At 37.4% G+C, this 18,583-nt stretch overlaps 1 protein-coding gene across 1 annotated transcript in view; it reads left to right on the top strand.

Annotated features, from left to right (window-relative positions):
* Positions 1–18,583, top strand: part of NPSR1 (neuropeptide S receptor 1) — a 202,997-nt gene that overhangs the window by 154,046 nt on the left and 30,368 nt on the right. The window contains 1 exon segment of the mRNA XM_025379268.1: positions 12,168–12,261. Within this exon segment, the coding sequence (XP_025235053.1) occupies positions 12,168–12,261 (94 nt within the window).

Genomic DNA, 18,583 nt, shown 5'->3' with positions numbered 1-18,583 from the left:
AAAAACAATATTACTGCATTAGCACCCACCAAAATAAAACAATTAAGCATAAATTTAATAAAATATGTACAAGATCTATACAAGGAAAACTACAAAACTTGAATGAAAGTAATTGAAGAAAAACTAAATAAAGAGTTATTCCATGTATACATAGGAAGATTCAATATTGTCAACGTGTCAGATCTTCTCAACTTACTCTATAGATTCAACACAGTCCCAGTCAGTAACCCAGCAAGTTATTTTGTGGATATCAACAAACTGATTCTAAACTTTACATGAAAGACAAAAGATGCAGAATGGTCAGCATAATATTGAAGGTGAAGAGCAAATTTGAAGGACTGATACTTCCCAAAGTCAATATTTACAATAAAGCTACAGTAATTAAGACAGTGTGTTATTAGTGAAAGAACAAACAGGTCAATGAAACAGAATAGCAAGCCCAGAAATAGACGGGCATAAATATAGTCGAATGATATTTACAAAAAAGCAAAATACAACGGAGAAAAGGTCATAATTTTAACAAATGGTGCTGAAAGAAGAAGATATCCACACACATAATAATAAATCTAAACACAGATCTTATATCTATGACAAAAACGAACACAAAAGAAAACCTACATGACCTTGAGTATGGTGATGACTTTTTAGATACAACATCAAAGGCATGATCCATGAAAAAAAGAACTGATAAGCTGTAATTTATTAAAATTAAAATTAAAAATTCTGCTCTGCAAAAGGCAAATGAGAAGCAAACCACAGACTAAAGAGAACATACTTGCAAAATGCATATCTGATAAAAGATTGTTATTCAAAATATACAGAAGAGCTGCTAAAGCACAACAATAGGCAAATGAACAATCTGATTTTAAAATGGACAAAAGAACAGACAACTCACCAAAAAATTATACAAAAGTCAAATAAGTAAATGAAAAGATGCTCATATACTTGTGAACATCTTTGTTATTAGGGAATTGCAAACTAAAACAACAATGATACAGCACTGCACATTTATTAGAATAATCAAAATCTAAAACATTAACAACACAAAATGCTATTGAGAATGTGAAGCAACAGGAACTTTCACTCATTGCTAGTGGGAATACAAAATAGCACAGCCACTTCAGCGACAGTTTAGTGGTTTATTCCAAAATTATACTCTTACCACGCATTCCAACAATTGTGCTCCTTGGTATTTACCCAAATAAGTTGAAAACATACATTCCCACCAAAACCTGCATACAAACGTTTATAGTATGTTTATTCATGTTTTCCAAACTTGGAAGCAACCAAGATGTCCTTTGGTAGGTAAATGGAGAAATAAGCTGTGGTACAACCATACAATGAAATACTGTTCGGTGCTAAAAAGAAATGAGCTGTCAAGCTTCTTTAAAGTTTACGTGTCTCATGCAAAGACATGGAAGAACCTTAAATGCATATTAGTAAGTAAAAGTGACAGTCTGAGAAGCTACATACTGTAGATTCCAACTTTATGACATTCTGGAAAAGGCAAGACTCTGGAGAAAGTGAAAACATTAGTGGTTGCCGGGGGTTGGGGAGAGGGAGGCAGAGCACACAGGGGAAACAAGGGGCAGTAGAACTACTCTGTAAGATACTATAACGGTGGACACATGTCTATACATTTATCAAAATACGATGTATAACACCAAGAGTGGATCCTAATGTAAACTATGAACTTTGGGTGATAATGATGTATCAGTGTAGGTTCATCCACTATAACAAACATACCACTCTTGCATGGAAGCATGATGGTGTGTATGGGAGGCATACACAAAGCGGGTTTATGTGAAATCTGTGCCTTCTGCTCAATTATGTTATTAACCTAAAAGTGTTCTAATAATAAAATTTACTTTTAGAAATGTAATAGAATTCCCAGGAACTGTGGGACAATTACACAAAGTGTAGCAGACACACATAACAGAAATACCAAAAAAAAGAAAGAACAGAAGTATTTGAGGCAATAACAGATGAAAAATTTTCAAAATTAATGGCAAACACCAATCCACAGATCCAGGAAGCTCAGAGAACACCAAAGCAAAATAAATGTCACAAAAAATGTACCTCTAGGCATATCATATTCAAACCGCAGAAAACCAAAACAAAGATAGATAAAATCCTGACAGAAGTTGAGGGGGGATCTTACCTATAAATAAACAATAGTAAGAATTTCCTCTGACTTATCAGAAATCAGGCAAGTAAGAAGAAAGTATAATAAAATATTTAAAGTGCGAAAAGAATAAAAATCCCCCCGACCTAGAATTCTCTATCAAGTGAAATTATTCTTCAAAAGTGAAGAAGAAATAAAAACTTTCTCAGACATACAAAAACAGGAAATTTCTCATAAGTAAACTTTTCTTACAAAAAATGCTAAAAGCAGTTCTTCAGATAAAGGGGAAAATGATAAAATAACAAACACAAATCAATATAAAGAAAGGAAGAGCAATCGAGAAGGAATAAATGAAGGAAAAACAAAAGCTACTTTTCTTACTCTTAATTGACCTGTAAACAGCTGCTCAACACAAAAATAGCAATAATGCATTGGTAATCATACTTATGGATAAGTGAACCGAATGACAATATTAAAAGAGATGCAGCCCAGGTGTCGTGGCCCATGCCTGTAATCCCAGAATTTTGGGAGGCCGAGTCAGGCGGATCACTTGAGGTCTGGAGTTCGTGACCAGCCTGGCCAACATGGTGAAACCCTGCGTCTACTAAAAATACAAAAATAGGCCAGATGTGGTGGCACGCACCTGTAATCCCAGCTATTTGGGAGGCTGAGGCAGGAGAACTGCTTGAACCCAGAAGGTGAAGGTTGCAGTGATGCGAGATCGCACCACTGCACTCCAGCCTGGGTGACAGAGTGAGACTCTGTCTCAAAAAAAAAAAAAAAAAAAAAGGGAGAGGGGGGGGGTGGTGGGGTGAATGCAAAGAGAAATACAATTTAGCTAAACAGCCATCAGTTAAAATGAACTGAACTATTAATTAAATGGATCTAATTGGCATGTATAGAATACTTCATCCAGTAATAGCAGAATATAGCTTCTTGTCAAACTTATATGGGATTTCCATCAAGAGAAACTGCATATGGGCCATAAAACACATTTTAACAATGTAAAAAAATAGAAATTACACAAAGCATGCTCTCAGACCATACGAAATAGGACTAAAAATCAGTAACAGAAGGATAGCTGAAAATTTTCAAACTGTTTGGAGATTGAACAACACACTTCTAAGTAACACGTGAATTGAAGAAGATATCTCAAGAAATATTTTGAAATAAATGAAAATAGAACATCATAGTTTGTAGGATGCAGTGAAAGCAGTTCTTTGAGGGAAATTTATAACACTGAATGGATATATTAGAAAAGAAAACATATGTGATATTAATAATCTAATCTTATGCCTTAGGAAACTAGAGAAAGAAAAGAAATGTAAGCCTAAAGCAAGCAGAATAAAAGAAATGATAAAAATTAGAGCATAAATTAGTAAATTGAAGTAGTTTTTTTTTTTTTTTTTGAGACGGAGTCTTGCTCTGTCGCCCAGGCTGGAGTGTAGTGGACAGATCTCAGCTCACTGCAAGCTCCGCCTCCCGGGTTACACCATTCTCCTGCCTCAGCCTCCCGAGTAGCTGGGACTACAGGCGCTCGCCACCACGCCTGGCTAATTTTTTTTTGTATTTTCAGTAGAGACGGGGTTTCACCGTGTTAGCCAGGATGGTCTTGATCTCCTGACCTCGTGATATGCCCGCCTCAGCCTCCCAAAGTGCTGGGATTACAGGCGTGAGCCACCGCACCCAGCCTGAAGTAGATTTTAAATTTTCTCTGAAGAATAAGTATGTGAGGTAATGAATATGTTAATTGGCTTGACTGAGCCATTCCACATGTGTACATATATTAACACGTCATGTTATACTCCATAAACGTATACTATTTTGTTTTTCAATTAAAAAATTAAAGTCAGAAAAAAAATTATTAAATTTAAAACAGGAATTCAGTACTGAAAATCAATGAAACCAAAAGCTGTTTCTTTTAAAAGATAATATAATTGATAAATTTCTAGCCAGGATAATCAAGAAAACAAGAGGGAAGCCATGAATTACTAACATCAGAAATGAAAGAGGGGTCATCACTACTGATTCTGTGGACATTAAAAGAATGATAAATAAATATTATAAACAACTCTATGCCCACAAATTTGATAGCTTAGATGAAATGAACCTATTCCTTGAAAAGCACAATCTGCCAAAACTCACATAAAGAGAAATAATTTTAATAGGTCTATACTTACTAAAGAAACTGAATTAATAATTAATAATCTTCCACAAAAGAAAACGCCAGGCCCAGATGGGTTCATTACTGAATTCTTTCAATCATTTAAGAAAAAAGTGATAATAATTATCTGCAGTCTTCTCTAGAAAACAGACGAAAGGGAACCGTTCCTAACTCATACACTTGCTGACTTGTTCCATGAGGCCAGAATTGCCCTAATTCTAAAACCAATGACATTAAAAAAAAGGAAAGCTACAGAACAATATCCCCGATGAACATAAATGCAAAAATTCTCAACAAATATTAGCAACTTAAATTTTTATTTAAAGGTATAATCATGTATAGAAAGAATTATAGTCCATGGCCAAGTGAGATTTATTCCAGGCATGAAAATCTGGTTATTTAAAAATCAATTAATGTAATCTACCACACAAACAAGATAAAGAAGGAAAATTATGTGATTTTTCCATCAATGGACACAGGAAAAGCATTTAACAAAATTCAACATCCATTTATAATAAAAACTGAGCAAATTGGAAATAGAGAGAAACTGCCTCAACTTGATTAACAGCATCTACAAAAACCGTATAGTTAACCTCATATTTAATGGTGAGAAATTAGGTGCTTTTGTCCTAAGACTGGGAAAAAGGTAAAGATGTCCTCTCTCGCCACTCTCATTCAACACTGAACTAGATGTCTTAGATAATTTAACAGGACAAGAAAAGGAAATAAAAAGTTTATACATTGGAAAAGATGAAATAAAAATGTCTTTGTTAATAAATTCCTAATTGTCTATGTCAAAACCTGAAAGAATAGACAAAAAAAAAAAGAAAGAAAGAAACTTCTGGACCTAGTAGGCAAAAATGGCAACATTGCAGAATACAAGGTTGACATACAAAAGTCAGTTGTTTTTTCCAGCAATTGCCAAGTTGAGATTGAAATTAAAAACACAATACCATTTATATGAACACCAAAAAATGAAACTTAGGTGTAAATCTAACAAAATATATACAAGATCTATTGAAGAAGACTACAAAACTGATGGAAAAAAGCAAATATCTAAATAAATGAAGAGATGTTCCATGTTCATGAATAGGAAGACTAATATTGTTAAGATGTTTATTCTGACCAACGTAATCTATAAATTCAATACAATTCCAATCAAAGTCCCAACAAGATATTTTATGGATATAGACAAACTCTAAAATCACATGGAAAGGCAAAAGACACATAAAAACCAATGCAATAATAAAGAAAAAGAGCAAGTTTGAACAACCAACACTACCTGATTTTAAGACTTACTATAAAGCTTCATAATCAATACAGCATGGTATTGGTAAAAGAATTGACAAGTAGATCAATGAAACAGAACAGAGAGCCCAGAAATAGACATACAAAAAGATAGTCAACTAGTCTTTGACGAATGAACAAAGGCATTGAAAGACAGCCTTTTCAAGAATGGTTGTCTTACTTGAAAGAGTAGCTGAATATCCACATGCAAAAAAAAAATAAAATAAAAAAAATAAACATAAACTTCACATAAACCTTATGCCTTTCACAAAAACTAACTCAGTTTAGATTATAGATATAATATAATGCTCAATACTATTATATAAAACTACTAGAAGATAACATAGGAGAAGATATAAGGGAACTAGCATTTGTCAATGAGTTTTTAGATACAATACCAGGAACATAACCCATGAAAAATGATTGAAATGTTGGACGTTATGAAAATTTTAAATTTTGCAAAGGACACTGCTTAAGAGAATGAAAAGCCAACCCTCAGAATGGGAGAAAATATCTGCAGAATATATATTTCATAAAGGATTTGTATCCAAATATGTACAAAGAACTCTTAAAACTCAACAATAAGAAAACAAACAACTGATTTCAAAAATGGGCAAAAGATCTGAATAAACACTTCACCAAGAAGATGGTAAGTAAATATAGAGAAAGAAGTTCAAAACCATATGCCATTATGGAATTGCAAATTAAAACAACGAGATAACACTACACATCTATTAGATAATCACTAAAATTCAAAAAACTGAAAATACCAATAGATGATGAGGATGAATATTAATAGGAACTTTCATTCATTGCTCCTGGGAATTCAAAATAGTACAGTCACTTTGGAAGATAATTTAGCAGTTTCTCACAGAACTAAACATGGTCTTACCATACAAACCAGCAATTGTAAGGCTAGGTATTACTCAATTGAGTTGACAACTTATGTCCATACAAGAATGTTTACAGCAGCTTTATTCATAATCACCAAAAACTGGAAGCAAACAAGATGTTTCTCAAAAGCTGAATGGATAAACTGTGGTACATCCATTAAATGGGATATTATTCAGTGATATAACAAAATGCGCTATCCAGCCATGAAAAGACATGGAGGAATCTTTTTTTTTTTTTTGAGCCAGAGTCTCGCTCTGTCGCCCAGGCTGGAGTGCAGTGGCCGGATCTCAGCTCACTGCAAGCTCCGCCTCCGGGTTCACGCCATTCTCCTGCCTCAGCCTCCCGAGTAGCTGGGACTACAGGCGCCCGCCACCTCGCCCGGCTAGTTTTTTGTATTTTTTAGTAGAGACGGGGTTTGTCTCGATCTCCTGACCTCGTGATCCGCCCATCTCGGCCTCCCAAAGTGCTGGGATTACAGGCTTGAGCCACCGCGCCCGGCGACATGGAGGAATCTTAAAAGCCCATTGCTAAGTGAAAGAAGCCAGTCTGAAAAAGCTTCATACTAAATGATTCAACTATATTACATTCTCAAAAAGGCAAAACTATAGAAGAGTAAGAAACCAGTGTTGCCAGAGATTTGGAGGAGGAAAGAGATGAACAGATAAAAGATACAATACACGATGGCAATTAACACACGATGGCAAGAGTATTCACAAACTTATATGTAACAAGTAACATAACACTAAATATATAATGAAACTGAATGGATTTTTAGGACAGTGAAACTCTTCTGATACATAATGGTGGATACATAACATTATGCAATTGTCAAAACCCCTAGAACTGTCCAACACAGTGAACCTTAATATAAACAACGGACTTTAGTTAATAATATATCCATATTGCTTCATTAGTTTTAACAAATGAACTACAAGATGTTAATGACAAGGAAAAGTATATAGATGGGAGGGAGTCATAGGGAAACTCTCTGTGTTTTTTGCAATTTTTTGTAAATATAAAATTGTTCTGAAAAATAAGTCTATTTTCTTAAAGTCAGTCCAGGGATCCTCCTTTATATGAATCCAATCTGGCATTTTTCTAAGTAAAATTTCTCTGTTTCCAGCATTTAAGTCTCACTTCTCTGTGCAAGATTTTCTTTAGTTTTATATTTCCTAGGTCATTTCTGTCAGAATTAAGGGGTGGGGTAGTGAGAATTCAGACATATGTCCTCGAGCTGCCATCTGTTCTCCGAATGGTATCCCATATGTTGTTGATGTGTAGAGTTTTCATTGTTGACATTTATGAATTGACTATAATTATACTTTGATTTCCTTCTTGACTCGAGTTAATTATGAGGGTGTTTAAATTTCCAAGTGGTATTTTTTTTTTAAGCATGTTACTAATTTCTGCTTCATTGCTCATTGTTTTAAATATGTGATTTGCGTAAGTCCTACTTTTTAGAGCTATTGAGAGGGTTTTTTTTTTCTTGGTAGTTTAGTATATTGCCAATTTTTGAAATGTCCAGATATTTTACAGTGATGTATATTATTCTTATGTTATGAAGTCTATTTTTTCTCTATATATATTTTTGTTTATTCTTCTGTAAAACTTTGAACAATTTCATTATATATTTAGTGTTATGTTACTTGTTACATATAAGTTTGTGAATATTCTATTGCCATCATGTGTTGTATCTTTTATCAATATAAACAATCCTTTATCACATGAAATGCTGTTTGCTTTGAATTTAATTTGTCTAATAGCAGTGTTGTAATGAATGCCTTCTTTAATTTTTACTTGCTTGATATACCTTTGGCCATCCCTCTATTTCCACACTTAGATATCTAAGTGATGTGGTTTTAAATTTTTCTCTTTTAAACAGTATATAATTGGATCTTAGGGAAGTTTTAAAACAAGTTATTTTCTTAATGAAAGAGCTTAAGTCATTCACATGTATTGTGACAGATAGTGTTTCGGTTTGGTGTTATTTCAGTTACCTCAGTTTAGTCTTTCTATATTAAAGGGTTTTTGTTTGTTTCTTTTTTGTTATTTACTTGTTTTTTCTTTTTATTTGATTATCAATTGTGGTAGGCTTGAAAAAAGTCCTCCCCACCCCCCACAAAATCCATATTCTAATCCCTGGAACCTGTGATGTTACCTTATATAAGAAAAGGGAACTTTGCAAATGTAATTAAGTTAAAGATCTTAAAACTGGGAGATTATTCTGGTTTATCCCAGTGAGTCGCAAATGCAATCACAAGAGGGAGGCAGAAGGGGGCGTGACACACAGACAGAAGAGGAAAAGGCAGAGCTTGGGCTGATATGGTCACAAGCCAAAGACTGTTGGCAGTCACCTGAAGCCAGAAGAGGCAAGGAACAGATTCTCCCCTAGAGTCTCTGGAGGAATCATGGCCTTGCCAAACTTTTATTTTTGCCCAGTAGAACTGATTTTGGACTTCTGGTCTCCAGAGCTGTGTGAGAATAAATTTATGTTGTTTTAAGCCATCAAGTTTATAGTAATTTGTTATAGCCACCATAGGAAGATGATTAAAATTTCTTCATTTTTATTTCACTCTATCATAGCTTATCTTTAACTTTTAGCTTTAATATATCTCTATCAAGGTAAAAAACAAAAGAGATACCCAAAATACATAACAAAATTGAACATGATGTCTTTTGTACTCTGTCCCTCCACTCAACTCCCTTAAGTTTTTCTTGAAATGTTTCATAATCATATTTATAACTATTTTGTAAGCATTTCATGTGTTTCTAACTTCATTGCTTACCATAGTTGTTATTATTCTATGCTCTTTCCTCTTCTTGAATTTTTATTTTTGATTCAATTCTCAATTAGCTGAAGTATGCCAGGAAGAGTATATAATGTTATATTTTCTTCCTTCTTATATATCTGAGAAAATTGTTCTGTGCCTTGGCACAGAAATTATATTTACAAAGTTCTTGGATCATAATTTTTTTCAAAACTCTGAACATGTTGTTTTACTATTTTCTGGCATTAAGTTTTGTGGGAAAGAGGCATGATAATTTAAGATGCATTTCCTTTAGGTAACCTTCAATTTTTTTTACCCTGCTTTAAATGCCTGAAGATGGTTGATCTCTGAAATTAAATACTCTTTTGATTGTATCTCAAAGTCGGCATCTTTTTATCAACATTGACTGCTCTTCTGGACACTCTTGTTTGTGGCTTTTCCTTTCGCTCCAGATTCTGAACTGTGCCTGTCACCTCCCTCAAGACAGCTGCAGAGCCCCAAGATCCTTATAACCTTCTCACCATGATGTTCCACCCCACAGGGTTCTGCCATTGTATGCTTTCTTTTTCATCCTTCTCTGATGCCACCTCCTCTTCTGTTTGTACCCAGCCTTAATAATTCTAAATTCATGGATCACAGGTAGAAACCCCAGTTTTGTCTAAGTAGACGATCGATTTTTTTTTCTTAAACCTAGTCATTCATTTTTCTCTTTCTCTATTTATCACTTTTTCCCAATAAATAATTTTTCCTTATAGTTTTCATGGGAGCCTTCAATTTCTTTTTTTTAACCTTTTTTCTAACTTTTATTTTAAGTTCAGGGGTGCATGTGTAGGTTTGTTACACAGGTAAACTTGTGTCATGAGGGTTTGTTGTACAGATTATTTCATCATCCAGGTATTAAGCTTCATACTCATTAGTCATTTTTCCTGATCCTCTCCCTCCCCGCACCCTACACCCTCCTATAGGCCCCAGTGTGTGTTTTTCCTCTCTATGTATCATGTGTTCTCATCATTTAGCTTCCACTTATAAGTGAGAATATGCAGTATTTTGTTTTCTGTTCCTGCTGAAGATAACGCCCTCCATCCATGTCCATCCATGTCCATCCATGTCCCTGCAAAGCACATTATCTCATTCTTTCTTATAAGCCTTGAATTTCTAATCATTCCCCAGAACCTCCTCCCTATGGTGCCTTTCACAACATTAGTGCTGAGATGCATTGTGGAAATAACAAACAATAAAGAACAACAATGTATTTGATTGTCATTTGTCTGATCCAGAGAAAGAACAAAAAGGCATGAATTCAGAACAAAGGTAATTGCCAAGAAGAAAGTGAAGTAAATGCTCTCCGTTAGACTTCAGTCTACAAGTTACTCTCCTACTCCCTCTGGATTTGATCTTAATGTTACAAAGCAGAGATACAGCCAAACTCTTGGTAGAAATGAGGCTCCAAGTTACCTGAAAAATGTCCACCTTGATCATCCCTTCAAATATATTGCATTTAATCACATTCTAAATATGCTCTTCACATAAGAGAAATTAACTTCTTAAATCCCAATTTCCTTTTCTAATTATGCAAAAAAGATTGTACACAGATAATTAAAAAGTGTGGATAAAGTTAATAAAAGAGACAGTGGGAAGGAAGAGGAGACCCAAAGCCTGAGCCTAATGAAGTGGATGAAAAAGGGGAGCTTTCTGATGGTGTCAGTGCTGTTGATGATAAATGATTCAATACCACACATAGGCTCCCTAAAACCGGAACCCTTCTATCATCTCTCAACTCCCACTGATAAAAGACAACTGAACTTTTGTTTCTAATTATTCTGGAATGTCAATTGTGGCAAAAAAAAAATTAGTTTAGCTTTAAAAGTCAATTACAAACAAATGTACCATGCAAATGTCAAGGGCTGATCCTGAAATATGGAGTTTCCAAGAGGCCAAGGGAATAAGTGAGCAAGAAAGAACTGGAAGCATTCTCAGTCATCATGGCCAGCAGTACAAATTCTAGCACCAGGGACCAAAATCTGCCTCCTGGTGTGGACATGAAAAGGGAGAGTTTCCTGGTCCATCCATCACAGGACATGGGACAAGGGTATGGCTCTCTGTTCAGCTGCCTCAAGCTCAAACTCCTTATAGTAGTGGAAGCACACAGAAGGGTAGGTGCAGGAGCCAGGGCAAGCACTTTGAACTCCAGCCCCACAGTAGTGTCTGGGGTGGGTGCCTATGACTCTTGAAGCCACAGTGTTATAGTGCTGTTTTAACTCTGCCGCCTGCAGATGGCTTAAGTAGTAACCAGCTCAGTACCCTCTTGGTCCTCAGGTCCTTGTCCATAGTCCAGGAAGAGTCAGGTCACACACAGATTTGAAGGATGAATGCAGGAGTTTTATTGAGTGGTGGAGATGGTTCTCAGTGGGATGGATGGGGAGCTGGAAGGGGGATGGAGTGGGAAGATGATCTTCCCCTGGAGTTTGGCTATCCAGGGCCAATCTCCTCTCTGATTGTCCCCAGCTGAACTCCTCTTGGTGTTCAGACCCTCCTTCTCTTCTCTCCTTCTCTGCCATGCCATTCTGCTATTCGTCTGCTCATCTCCTCCTGGAGCCTGGGATTTGGGGTTTATATGGGTACAGGATAGGGGCATGTGGCTGGCCAAAAGGCAACTTTTTGGGCACAAAAACAGGAATACCTCTTCTCATTTAGGACCACTGGTTTCCAGGCTTGAAGGTGGGGTCTTTGCTGGGAAACTGCCCTCTTCCATCCAGTATTTCCCTTTCTCTTGTCCATATAAGAGAGTTATTTCCCTTCGTAACCCAACACTCACTCTTTCTTTGGTTCACCTCTCAGGTTTCTAAATAACACAAGGTGCTATTCTTTCCATTATGTGCATTTCCTCACCTCTTTGAAGTCATGAGCTTCCTCTCATTTCTCTCTTTAGGTTGTGCTGCTCTACGCCTCTACCTACGTCCTGGTGTCCCTCAGCATAGACAGATACCATGCCATCGTCTACCCCATGAAGTTCCTTCAAGGAGGTAAGCTGGCTTGACCAGGTGATCTTTCATAAAGAATTGTCCTTGTGTGAGGGTAGGATTGTTTTCACTAATATTTTACTCTTAGTAATAGTGATCTTCCTCCTCTTTCCTTCTCTTTCTTCTCTCTTCATTTTCTTCTTCCACCTCTTTCCTCATTTCATGGGTCTGATTGTCCAAAAAGATGTATAAAAGAAAACTTAGATGCCTGAAAAAATGTTGATGGTTCCCATGGACAGCCCAGAGCCACTAAGGAAGGTGGGTTACTGACCCACTTTGTGACCATTTACCTTGATGCTGCTGCTTCCATCTTTTTCCTCTAGAGCAGTGTTGACATGCATACCTGTCCAAAAAAACAAACTCTCCCACACTAACTTCTGATTTTCCAGAGACAAACACCTTGTCCTCCTTATCCAAAACCATAGAAATAATCAGAAAGACATTTTAAATTGATCATCGTATTGGTAAAAAAACAACAACAAAAAAGGAAACTCTCCTTGATCCAGAAATGGTGAGGGATCCCTAAGAAAAGGAAGCAGATAGGTCAGGGGGAAGGCTGAGACCACACAGCCCACAAAACTCCCAGGAGATGCTGAAGTGGGATGGGAGGCCTTAAGAGCACTTCCTGAACAGGCTGCATAAATATGGAGTGCAGGAGAGGAACTGAGGCAACTGACAAGGTGATTTTTTAAGTACAACACAGAGGATTAATCACAGCAAGTTTCCCTGGATTTTAATTAATCACAGCAAGTTTCCCTGGCAGAGTGGGGCCCTGGGGAGCAGTAATGCCCTAGAGGAAGGGTGGGTACATATTCACAAGACTAGCTGCCTACTGCTCTGCCCACAATCAGAGACAACTCTCCTCCATACACCCTGAAAGCAAATACAAAGCGAGTGTTTAGCAACCTGTCCTCCCTTCCTCCAGATAACTTTGAAAACTGATAAAGAACCTAACAAAAAATCTTGACCACAAAAATGAGGTGCAATCAAATGTTATTTAAAAAATGACAAAATCCAAACTGTAGAAAACAGATAATACATTTAAAATCTCATTCCACACAATTTGCATCGAGGGAAGCAAATTTAATAGAGGTAGCAGAATTTTAGGATAAATATGATTAACATCAACAAGGATCTACAAGAAGTGGGGTGAAATAGGGTAATTTCATTTACTATTGACAGGGGTATAAGTAAACACATCTTATTGAAATATAAAATGTGCAGCCCTTTGATATGACTTCCTAGTATGTGCTCTGGAGAAACACCCACATGTGTGCATGTATATATATGTGATATATATCATGGCATTGCCTACAGTAGCAGGAATTCATTGCTAACCTTGGCGTGTCTCAGTGGAGGAATGGTTAACTAGTCTATGGAAGAAGTTTCAGTAGCTTATGTTTATTGATTGCATACTAGGTGTCATTCATGATTCTAACTGATTTATACATATTAAATATTTTAATATTCATAATATCTCTGTGAGGTGGGCTCTATTATTATCTGCATTTTACAGGTAAGGCAATTGTTGTTCCAAGAGTGAAAGTAATTTGCCCAAGGTCACAGCTAGTAAGTGCAGGAGCAGGATTTGAATCCATACAGTTTGGGTCTAGCTCCAGCGCCCTCAAATGCTATATAGCCTGCCTCTCAATGTGGAAGTGGTAGAGCCATGGGCAGTAATACACATCAACATGAACATATCTACATTGTATGCTGAGTGACAAAAACAACATGCACAAAAATCCACGCAGAATGACATTAAAGTCAAAAACTCAAAACAGTGCTAGATACTGTGTACCGAAAGAGAGGAGCAGAAAGAGAGAACACACAAAAGAAAACTCCAGGAAAAATAAACAATTATTTGCAAAAACTCACACCAAACTTGACATCTGACCTCACTTCTAGTTATGGGAGTTAGACCAGTGGTGTGACCACCACAGGAACTTATATGCAAGGCAGTAATTTTTACATGAAGATAAATGTGTTGTGTGCAATTAAAATTAATTTATTTTGATCATGCTTGTTATGCCTACTGTACAGCATAAGACATATGAGTAACAATACTAAATTGTATACTTAAGAATTTGCTAGGGATCTGTTCCAAGATGGTCGAATAGGAACAGCTCCGGTCTGCAGTTCCCAGCATGATCGATGCAGAAGACAGGTGATTTCTGCATTTCCAACTGAGGTACCTGGTTCTTCTCACTGGGACTGGTTGGACAGTGGATGCAGCCCACAGAGGGTGAGCCAAAGCAGGGCAGGCCATCACCTCACCTGGGAAGCACAAGTGGTGGGGGGATTTCCCTTTCCTAGCCAAGGGAAGCCGGGACAGACTGCAGCTGGAAAAACCGGACACTCATGCTAAATACTGCACTTTTCCCAAGGACTTAGCTACTGGCAGACAAGGAGATTCTCTCCCATGCCTGGCTCAGTAGGTCCCATGCCCATGGAGCCTTGCTCACTGCTAGCACAGCAGTCTGAGATCAAACTGTGAGGCAGCAGCCTGGCTGAGGGAGGGGCATCCACCATTGCTGAGGTATGAGTAGGTAAACAAAGCAGCCAGGAAGCTCAAACTGGGCGGAGCCCACCACAGTTCAGCAAGGCCTACTACCTCTATAGGCTCCCCCTCTGTGGGCAGGACATAGCTGAACAAAAGGCAGCAGACAGCTTCTGCAGACTTAAACGTCTCCGTCTGACAGCTCTGAAGAGTGCAGTGGTTCTTCCAGCACATTGTTTGAGCTCTGAAAACGGACAGACTGCCTCCTCAAGTGGGTCTCTGACACGTGTGTAGACTAACTGGGAAACACCTCCCAGCAGGGGCCAACAGACACCTCATATAGGTGGGTGCCCCTCTGGGACAAAGCTTCCAGAGGAAGGATCAGCCACCAATATTTGCTGTTCTGCAATATTTGCTGTTCACAGCCTCTGCTGGTGATACCCAGGCAAACAGGGTCTGGAGTGGACCTCCAGGAAACTCTGACAAACCTGCAGCTGAGGGACCTGACTGTTAGAAGGAAAACGAACAAACAGAAAGGAATAGCACCAACATCAACAAAAAGGACATCTACACCAAAACCCCATCTGTAGGTCACCAACATCAAAGATCAAAGGTAGATAAAACCACAACGATGGGAAGAAACCAGAACAGGAAAGCTGAAAATCCTGAAAACCAGAGGGCCTCTTCTCCTCCAAAGGATTGCAGCTCCTCACCAACAATAGAACAAAGCTGGACTGAGAATGACTTTGACGAGTTGACAGAAGTAGGCTTCAGAAGGTCGGTAATAACAAACTTCTCCGAGCTAAAGGAGCATGTTCAAACCCATCGCAAGGAAACTAAAAACCTTCAAAAAAGGTTAGACAAATGGCTAACTAGAATAAACAGTGTAGAGAAGACCTTCAATGACCTGATGGAGCTGAAAACCATGGCACGAGAACTTTGTGATGCATGCACAAGCTTCAATAGCTGATTCAATCAAGTAGAAGAAAGGTTGTCAGTGACTGAAGATCAAATTAATGAAATAAAGTGAGAAGACAAGGTTAGAGAGAAAAGAGAATAAAGAAACAAACAAAGCCTCCAAGAAATATGGGGCTATGTGAAAAGACTAAATCTATGTCTGATTGGTGTACCTGAAAGTGATCAGGAGAATGGAACCAACTTGGAAAACACTCTTCAGGATACTATTCAGGAGAACTTCCCCAACATAGCAAACAAGGCCAACATTCAAATTCAGGAAATACAGAGAACACCACAAAGATAATCCTCCAGAATAGCAACCCCAAGACACATAATTGTCAGATTCACGAAGGTTAAAATGAAGGAAAAAATGGTAAGGGCAGCCAGAGAGAAAGGTCAGGTTACCCACAAAGGGAAGCCCATCAGACTAACAGCAGATCTCTTGGCAGAAACCCTGCAAGCCAGAAGAGAGTGGGGGCCAACATTCAACATTCTTAAAGAAAAGAATTTTCAACCCAGAATTTCATATCCAGCCAAACTAAGCTTCATAAGTGAAGGAGAAATAAAATTCTTTACAGACAAACAAATGCTGAGAGATTTTGTCACCACCACGCCTGCCTTACAAGAGCTCCTGAAGGAAGCACTAAACATGGAAAGGAACAACCAGTACCAACCATTGCAAAAACATGCCAAATTGTAAAGACCATTGGTGCTAAGAAGAAACTGCATCAATTAATGGGCAAAATAACCAGCTAACATCATAATGACAGGATCAAATTCACACATAACAATATTAACCTTAAATGTAAATGGGCTAAATGCTCCAATTAAAAGACACAGACTGGCAAATTGGATAAAGAGTCAAGACCCATCAGTGTGCTGTATTCAGGAGACCCATCTCATGTGCAGAGATACACATAGGCTCAAAATAAAGGGATGTAGGAGGATCTACCATGAAAATGGAAAGCAAAAGAAAAGCAGGGGTTGCAATCCTAGTCTCTGATAAAACAGACTTTAAACCAACAAAGATCAAAAGAGACAAAGAAGGCCATTTCATAATGGTAAAAGGATCAATTCAACAAGAAGAGCTAACTAACCTAAATATATATGCACCCAATACAGGAGCACTGAGGTTCACAAAGCAAGTCCTTAGAGACCTACAAAAAGACTTAGCCTCCAACACAAGAATAATGGGAGACTTTAACACCCCACTGTCAATATTAGAAAGATCGATGAGACAGAAGTTCACAAGGATATTCAGGACTTGAACTCAGCTCTGCACCAAGCAGACTTAATAGATATCTACAGAAATCTCCATCCCATATCAACAGAATATACATTCTTTTCAGCACCACATCACGCTTATTCTAAAATTGACTGCATAATTGGAAGTAAAGCACTCCTAAGCAAATGTAAAAGAACAGCAATCACAACAACCTGTCTCTTAGACAACAGTGCGATAAATTAGGACTCAGGATTAAGAAACTCACTCAAAACCACACAACTACATGTAAACTGAATAACCCACTCCTGAACGACTACTGGGTAAATAACGAAATGAAGGCAGAAATAAAGATGTTCTTTGAAACCAATAAGAACAAAGATACAATGTACCAGAATCTCTGGGATACATTTAAAGTAGCGTGTAGAGGAAAATTTGTAGAAATAAATGCCCATAAGAGAAAGCAGGGAAGTTCTAAAATCGACACCCTAACATCACAATTAAAAGAACTAGAGAAGCAAGAGCAAACACATTCAAAAGCTAGCAGAAGGCAAGAAATAACTAAGATCAGAGAAGAAATGAAGGAGACAGAGATACAAAAAACCCTTCAAAAACTCAATGAATCCAGAAGGTGGTTTTCTTAAAAGATCATTGATAGACTGCCAGCAAGACTAATAAAGAAGAAAAGAGAGAATAATCAAACAGACGCAATAAAAAATGATAATGTGGATATCACCACCGATCCCATAGAAATACAAACTACCATCAGAGAATACTATAAACACCTCTATGCAAATAAACTAGAAAATCTAGAAGAAATGGATAAATTCCTGGACACATACACCCTCCCAAAACTAAACCAGGAAGAAGTTGAATCTCTGAATAGACCATTAATAGGCTCCGAAATTGAGGCAATAATTAATAGCCTACCAACCAAAAAAAGTCCAGGACCAGATCGATTCACAACCAAATTGTACCAGAGGTACAAAGAGGAGTTGGTACTATTACTTCTGAACTTATTCCAATCAATAGAAAAAGAGGGAATCCTCCCTAACTCATTTTATGAGGCCAACATCATCCTGATACCAAAGCCTGGCAGACACGCAACAAAAAAAAGAGAATTTTAGACCAATATCCCTGAGGAACATCAGTGCAAAAATCCTCAATAAGGTACTGGCAAACAGAATCCAGCAGCACATCAAAAAGCTTATCCACCACGATCAAGTCAGCGTCATCCCTGGGATGCAAGACTGGTTCAACATACACAAATCAATAAATGTAATCCATCACATAAACAGAACCAATGACAAAAACCACATGATTATCTCAATAGATCTAGAAAAGGCCTTCAACAAAATTCAACAGCCCTTCATGCTAAAAACTCTCAATAAACTAGGTATTAATGGAACATATTTCAAAATAATAGGAGCTATTTATGACAAACCCACAGCCAATATCATACTGAATGGGCAAAAACTGGAAGCATTCCCTTTGAAAACTGGCACAAGACAAGGATGCCCCCTTTCACCACTCCTATTCAACATAGTATTGGAAGTACTGGCCAGGGCAATCAGGCAAGAGAAAGAAATAAAGGCTATTCAATTAGGAAAAGAGGAAGTAAAATTGTCCCTGTTTGCAAATGACATGAT

Source organism: Theropithecus gelada, chromosome 3, assembly GCF_003255815.1.
Source record: "Theropithecus gelada isolate Dixy chromosome 3, Tgel_1.0, whole genome shotgun sequence".
NCBI lineage: Eukaryota > Metazoa > Chordata > Mammalia > Primates > Cercopithecidae > Theropithecus > Theropithecus gelada.
The sequence above is the reverse complement of the archived record's forward strand: the minus strand, read 5'-3'. Positions and strand labels throughout refer to the sequence as shown.